The sequence below is a fragment of the Oryzias melastigma genome, linkage group LG22 (assembly GCF_002922805.2).
Source record: "Oryzias melastigma strain HK-1 linkage group LG22, ASM292280v2, whole genome shotgun sequence".
NCBI lineage: Eukaryota > Metazoa > Chordata > Actinopteri > Beloniformes > Adrianichthyidae > Oryzias > Oryzias melastigma.
The window spans coordinates 7,597,830-7,605,801 of NC_050533.1; the positions used below are offsets into that span (position 1 = coordinate 7,597,830).

The 7,972-nt window shown below is 37.3% G+C and overlaps 1 protein-coding gene across 2 annotated transcripts; it reads left to right on the top strand.

Moving 5' to 3' along the window:
- Positions 1-4,697, top strand: LOC112146224 (B2 bradykinin receptor). 2 transcript variants are annotated; one of them, XM_024271928.2, is made up of 2 exons: positions 1-144; positions 3,336-4,697. In XM_024271928.2, exons 1-2 carry the CDS (start codon positions 125-127, stop codon positions 4,372-4,374), a joined length of 1,059 nt encoding a protein of 352 aa, XP_024127696.1. In that variant the 5' UTR covers positions 1-124; the 3' UTR covers positions 4,375-4,697. The 2 variants fall into 2 exon arrangements, with proteins under 2 accessions (XP_024127696.1, XP_036066009.1); XM_036210116.1 differs by having other exon boundaries at positions 86-156.
- Positions 4,698-7,972: the final 3,275 nt, after the last annotated feature.

A 7,972-nucleotide genomic window follows, 5' to 3' on the forward strand; every position in this document is an offset into this window, starting at 1 on the left:
TCACTCTAATTGCTCTTTCCTGAAGGAGAGCGAGTCTTACGAGAGGCACAGCAGAGTGAGACAGCTGACTGGAAACGGTGTGCAGGAGCATCTGAGCGTTTCACATCTGGACACAAGCAGGAAAATGACTATTCAACCCACGACGTACGTATGACAGTAATATTTTTATTAATTTTTTTAAAGTATTCAGTTTGAACTCTTTCTAGGAACACAGGTTTTGGTGTTTGTCAGTAACACTGTGGCTTGCCTTAAATATCATGGAATGTGGAAAGGGACTGGATGATTAAAATGGATGTGAAACCAAAAGTTACTTTAAAAAAAAAAGGACGTTTTTAAACTTAGAAAATACTTTATAGTACCAAGTTAAACATGACAGTCTCGCTGCAATCGCTCAAACATGCACGCTTCCTGTAAACAGTCATAAATCTGTGACAGTTTGATTACTTTATGGATCATCTGTAAACATTACCTGATGAATGAAGCAGTGCAAACAGACATCTGAATGAGAAGGATCTTCTGGTGTCTGACAAACGCGAGATTAGTCCACAAATCAGAGCTTGTTGTTTGGTAGTGGAATATAGTGGAGCTGCATCATTCAAACACACATCATAAAGGTATGTGGGGTTATTTGTGACTCAAGCATGACTGCTGGACTACACAGATGTTGAGTAACTGAACATAATTTTCATCACACTGACAAACTATCCAGGAACTTTTCCTTTCGAAAGCTTCTGTTGACTAAAACTTTTTGGAATTTATGGTAACTTGTTTTAGAAACAGAAAAAAAAACAGTTCTATTTTGATGTTAAACCCCTTAAATGATTTAATTTATTTAAACTATATGAACAACTATACGAACTATATGAACAAAATGTTAAGTTAAGTTTTTTTCTGACAAGTCTTTTTGCAAGTTCTAAATAATTTTACAATCAGCTCGTCTTTCCGTGCAATAAACACGACTCTCCGCAAAATTCTCCAGCTTTATAGGCTAGTTACAATTTTTAATGTGTTCCAGTAAAATATGCCTTTTCAAAACCTTCTACATTGTAAAGTATTATCCTAAAATCTAAAAGCAGAGCGAAAGAGAATCGTAAAAATCCACATTCACTCAGTACAGTCAGCATTAAGGGGCATAAACCTCAACTGTAAATAAGTGGTTAAAGGTCCATCATTCATGGTAAATTACTCTTTGTGGGATCAATAAAATGTTATTCCATTTTTGTTCTATTCTACATGTCAACTGTAAACACAAAAGGCGACTGGTTTGATAGAAGAATACACTTGTTTGTTTTGAACGGAAACAAATATTAAAGAAAAAAATGAAACAAGGAAGTTAGTGTTATATAAAATGTTAAATACTCCAAAACTATAGATGTATCATGTAAACTATTGTTTTATTATTCAGAATATTCTGGACGTACAGATGGATGCACTGAGCTGCACACACCCTTAGACACATCCAAGTGAACAGTCAACTCACTTTCAGCTCTGTGATTGGTTGGAAAGTGCCACACCTGCTTCACAACACTGACTCTAGCAAAAGGATAGGCTTACTAAAGCAGTATTTTCAACTTTTCAGAGCAATAGTACACATTTTCTTTGCCCAAAACAAAAAAATAAAATAAAATCACAAGACACACCAGCAGCACAAAAAGAAAATAAGATAGAAAGTCTATAGTCTGTATTGATGTCCTCTCCACGATCTCACTTGCATTTTTTGTAGCAATTGAGGCATTAAAAATGTGAAGTTGTTTTTCCTAAAATTTGCGATAAAAGTTGCAATTGTTTTCAATAATAATTTTTAACTAAATTAGTTGAAAATGTTCCCAGGTACTTTTTCCCTCCACTTTATTACAATCCATTATTTAAAAAAAAAACAAATAAAATGACATTCTTTACAAGGTTATTTATTTTTTTTATTTTTTTTTTTCACGTAAAAGCAATTTAACAAATATCTTATCACAGCTTGCTTGATACATTTTAGACGAAAAAGACCAACATGTTTATACGTTTATTTGTAACTCCACAAAATGTGAACACACTGAAGTTTTATTTTATTTTTTTTCTTTTGTCCAAATAGAAAAAATTCACTTTAACAAGTGTTTTATTTAATTTTGGGTGATTCAATTGTTTCAGTTTATCTTAAATGTGTCTGTTGGCGACTTAACCTCAGTGTTGCTTCTATTATTTTGTATTAGTTATATTTTCAAATATTTCAAAAGTGAATGAAGTCTGAAGCTGAATTTGTCCTCCAAACTGAAATTGTTAAAACACAGCTGTTTCTTTTCCAAAGATGACTTGGACCAAACACTGGAATCTCTGACTGTAATTCCTTTGGTCTTGAAGGAGAACTAAACAGTTTTCCTGCTTTCATCAAGATTCATTTCAAACTTTTAGAACAGATGTTTGTGTTTGTTCTGCTTCATGACAGCTAACAACACCGGAGTAAGAGACGGCATCTCCCATGACGCCCAATGCATCATGGGAGATGATGTGAAAAGCAGTGGTGCTGATGCCAGACAGATTCACATCTGAGCTTTCTTATTTTATTCACTTTTTACTGACCGCGGTTCCCATGGGAAGTCAATAGGGGTGCGAGAATGATCTGTGATCCTTACAGATTACTAGCCCTGGTTTTGCACAGACGGATAGGCAGGTAAACAATATTTGCTTTGAAATAGATAGATTTAAAAGACTGATAAAACATGAGGAAACTAAAAAAATCTGATGATAAGAAGCATAAACAAAAAAACAAACAGAACAAGAAACAAACAGAAAAAAAGAAATACTGCCCACAATCTGACAAAGTAAATGTAAATAAAACGCTCAAAACTACATTTAGTTTCCTCTTTTGATCACACTCACTGTGACTTTCCATTTAAAAATATTTTCCAGTGAATTTATTTACTAAATGTGTCATCTAATTGAGTAATCCCAAATATTTTTACTTATTGCACTCCTGATCCTCCTCATGGGTTAGTCACCTCAAACAGTAGATCCAGAGCAAAAGATCTGGTCTGTTTGGAGAACTCTGAGGTTTGACATAGTTCTGCTAAGACCTAAACATTTTGACCTCTCGTCTTGATAAAATACTAAAATATTAACTTATCACAACATCTTAATTCATCAATAGAAATGACAAAAACAGGATTATGCTCTGATTAGTAGATGATGCCTTTAAAAACAGAGATATAAGTAAGATATTAGTGCGTTTTTTAAACAATTATTTAAGGATATTGGAATTTTCTTGAATTTTGTCCATATCTAAGAGTTTGGATGTGTCTGTTCAAGAGTACCTCACTGTTTTTGAGCTAATTTTTCCTCATTCTTTATAGTTTCCAAAACGTCAGTATGGCAGTGTTGGATGGACTCCACAACAGCACCAACAGCAGCGGTTGTCCAGACACAGAAGCCTGGAATTGGGTCTACGCCCACGAGCCGGCTTACATCGCCATCATCTGTGCTTTGGGAATTCTGCTTAATCTATTTGTCCTGATCGTTTTCTGCTTCCACAACAAGCCCTGCACGGTGGCAGAGATCTTCCTGGGCAACCTGGCAGCTGCCGATCTGATCCTGGTTTGCTGTTTGCCGTTCTGGGCCGTCAACATTGCCAATAATTTCAATTGGCCTTTTGGCCAATTCATGTGCAAGGCTGTGAATGTGGGCATTAAGATGAACGTCTACTGCAGTACATACTTCCTTGTTTTGGTTAGCATAGATCGCTACATAGCACTGGTGCATGGTTTGTCTCATGGAAGAATGCGTAGGCCGAAGTATGCAAAACTAAGCTGTGTGATGACATGGGGCTTTGGCTTGCTCCTGAGCATACCTGCATTTATTTTCCGGGAGGTGGAATACTTTCCACAGTATGGAGTTCATGCATGTTATCTAGCCTACCCAAGCCGAACCATGGAGCTTTGTTATAACGGTGCACTCATCTTCCTTAGCTTCATGCTTCCCATTTCAATCATTTCTTTCTGCACCTGGAAAATTATTCGTGCTTTGAAAAACCAAGCAATAGACAGGTTCAATGCTGAGAAAACAGAGCAGAAAGCAACCATCTTGGTGCTGGTTGTCCTCCTGGTCTTCCTCTTCTGTTGGATTCCATTTCATTTGGTCACCATGTTGGATCTCCTCTTTAAAGCTCAAGTCCTCACAGGTTGTGCTCTGGAATCAGCCTTGGATATCTGCAACCAGTTCTTCACCTACCTGGGCTTTTTCAACAGCGTCCTGAACCCCATCCTTTATGTTGTTGTTGGGAAAAACTTCAGGAAAAAAGTGCAGGAATTGTTAAAGCAGTGGGGCAGCAGAAGAAGGATGAACTTTGAGTCCACGCGGTCAAACATGTCTTCTACGCTCAAGACTTTGGTCTAGAATACACCCAACCATCTTACAGACTTTTAAAAGGACAATTAGGATATTACTTTTGTTTTTTCTGTAAATATCTCCTTTGTGATCCAAATGCTAAGCTCATACTGAGAATCTAGAGTCTTTTGGATTCTGTTTATGTGATGTGTAAGTATTATTTTAAAGGGGCCATACCTTGCTTCTCTTAAGTCTTTCAGGGTAAACTATATCCGTATATATGATCATACATGGGGCTGCATGGTGGCGCAGTGGTTAGCGCTCTTGCCTCACAGCGAGAAGGCCCCGGTTCGACTCCCGGCTGGGACCTTTCTGTGTGGAGTTTGCATGTTCTCCCCGTGCATGCGTGGGTTTTCACCGGGGACTCTGGCTTCCTCCCACCGTCCAAAAACATGCTTCATAGGTTAATTGGTGACTCTAAATTGCCCCTAGGTGTGAATGTGAGAGTGAATGTGTGTGTGATTGAGGCCCTGCGACAGACTGGCGACCTGTCCAGGGTGAACCCCGCCTTCGCCCATCAGCAGCCGGGATAGGCTCCGGCACCCCCGCGACCCCAAAAAGGACGGAGCGGTCAGGAAAATGGATGGATGGATGATCATACATTACCTTAGGAACACAAAAAAACATTTTTTAAATGAAAAAAAGAGTTTGTTGTTTTGTGAACTTAGCATGGCAAAACGACTCCACTATGATGCCGCCCATTTCATTGTCAATCTAGAGCTAGCACCCTCGTCAGCGCATTACCCATGAAAAAAAAAACATCTAATTTCTTTTATTGATACAGTGCAGCCCAGGAGTTCATCTCCAACATTTGCCACAGACAGAATAGTGATGGCTAATAGGTTCATTTTGTGATGAAATTTGTTTAAAGAAATGTAGATAACAACAGATGAACATTTCAGGATTTACTGAAATGATTAGAAAACATTGTTCTAACTAGCACTAGCTGCGAACGTTTATTTTCTCTCCTCACCAGTAGTTTCTTAACAAAATTTGAACGCTAAATCAAATGTGTGTTTCTTGGCCATTGCTAAATTGGCTCACAACACAGCAGCCGGCGTCTGCACAACTGTGATCAAGACTTCGGTGGGAGGCTCGCATAGCAAGCTGATCACCATTAGCTTTGCAGAGAAAGTGTTTGTGTTAACTTGGGGGCGGAGCAGACTCTTCCTGGAGGGGGCAGTTCTTACCTTGTGATGTCAGCATGTGAGAACTTGTTTGTTTTCGTGGGTATGGGAGGGGCTGGTAGTGAGAGTGCATGTTTTGTTAGAGGATTACTCAAATGTGTGAATGGATCAAAATACCGCTTTGGGGTTCTTTATAGTGAGGAATGAACAGTATAATACATTTAAAAGTTCAAAACATGTATTTTTTATGGTATGGCCCCTTAAAGTATATGTCACTGTGCAACTGATAAAAAATGTATGCGTATTTTATCTTGCAATGGGAAAACATCAATTTTGTCGCAGCATAAGGTAAAATGTGTATTGTTTACATTAATATATGAAATTATACGATGCATATGGCTTAATTAATAATTAAAGCTGTTGATGTACTTTAGTGGAATGCGAGTATTTACAAATAAACTATATGAATGTGTATAGCTATTGAAAACTGCTGACAAAAAAAAAAAAAGCACCCCAACATGGATTCAAAACATACCGTTGTTTACATTTTTAATTGATATTTAACAAAGAAGAATTGCATTATTATTATTGGATTAATATTTAATCATTTGTTTAGTGCTCTCTTATTATATTGCAGTTCAGCTTTCACAGTCTCGATGTTTTGCTGAGTTTTTAAGTGCAAATTTTCACCCTTTTTTTTATTTAAAAACTGCAAACTTTTCTGCATCCCGATTGGCTGGACACTTTGCCAATCAATCTTCTCCATGTCATGTTTCTTGTACAGAATCTGTTTAATTTGTTGCATAAATCTTTAATTGCCAGCAGACATTTGTTTTCATTCAATATACCAGACTTATTTTCAATTAGAGTTAAAACAAGAGGGAAAAGTGGGTTTTACAGCTTTCAACCATCTATATTATGGTATGGATTTCACCCATTGTGTATACTTTTTAAAACGTAACCCCTGCAATGAATGAGGGACCTCTGTACATCATATAACTAGTCGTTTGTGCATGTGTTTATATGTTAAAATAAGCATAAAAATCATATTAACAGTCTCAGTGACTGTAAGTTTTTCCTGGGGTTTCTTAGTCACAAAGTTAGAAAATAGAATGGTCAAAGATTTTCCAGCGGTGACACACAAACACACCGCGTTTTTGTGGCGAGTGACGCATCAGCCCTGTCATTAGATGGTTCTCTGCACACAAACACACAATGGCACAGTGTTGACTTATTGCAGACTGTGTGGAAGAACCACCCCTGGTAACTGTCAAACTGGAGAAAAGCCACTGCAAACAGCATATCAAACTTCAAAACATGTGCTATAGGGCTGAAAGCAGTCATAAGAAACAAGACAGGGAGGCAGACATGAAACCTCAACTCAGCCACAAATAATAAAAACGTCTACAGTTTGGTTTCATTTTATGTATTTTTGTCTTCAGACGTATGACTATTAAGCACTGTATGCTTCATGTTCAAAACAAAAGTTCAGTAAATTCTAAATATAAAGTCAAACTGTTGCTTTTTGGACTTTTATTTCCATTCTTGAGTTCTGGAAAATAGCACTGAAGCTGTCATTTATTGTACAATAAAACCCTGCTACAGCCTGATGAGTGACATTATCCAGACTCCTTTCTTTCAGTAGGAGACTCGTGGTACCGAGCAGCTCCTTACACCTAATCTCAACGTGAGTAACAAGGAAAAATAGCTTCTGTTTATGTTACATAAACATATTTTGTTATAAGCTGGGGAATCAGTGGTTACATTAGACAACTAGACTAAACAGCTTCCACCTCTGAGAGCAATAGAAACCCGACAAATTTTGTCGTGATGTAACATATGACGCAACACCGGGACCTCGAAGTGTTGAAACGTTTATCTACATTGAATCCTGGTCATCCACTTATAAGGTTAAACTAAACATCCCATGACTCTGTGAGTATATGGTTTAAGGTTCAGTTCTGTACAGAAAAGTTTTTTCATTCCTTGTGGTTTTCTGACCATAACGGTCTAATTCTGGATTCTATGCTCTTTCAGTCCAGTCAAGGATTTCCATACATTTAGGCACCTGTTCTACTTTATATGTGGAGGAGCACATTTAACGACTTATAAGAGACGGTATCTGCGTTTCCATTACACAAATTCGCAAAATTTTAGCGAAATTCAAAGAAACACTACTTTGCCATTACACTGTTTCTATTAAGTCAAAATTACACAAATAAATGTAACCCTAGAAAAGTTATTTACTTTTTTCCCTTAACATTCACTTCAAACAGGGTGTAATTTTCAGTTTCTCCACTAGTGGCAGTAGACATTTTGGACGTTGTTTTTTTTTTATTTGTTCGGAGTGATCATCCTGTCATTGTATTGATCTTTGACGCTTTTCCACATGAGCGAGAAGCAGCGAGTGAAAGGGAGAAAAAAGACCAGAGCGAGGTAAAAAGATAAAGAGTGAAATTGTAGTTTATTAAACCAGTATT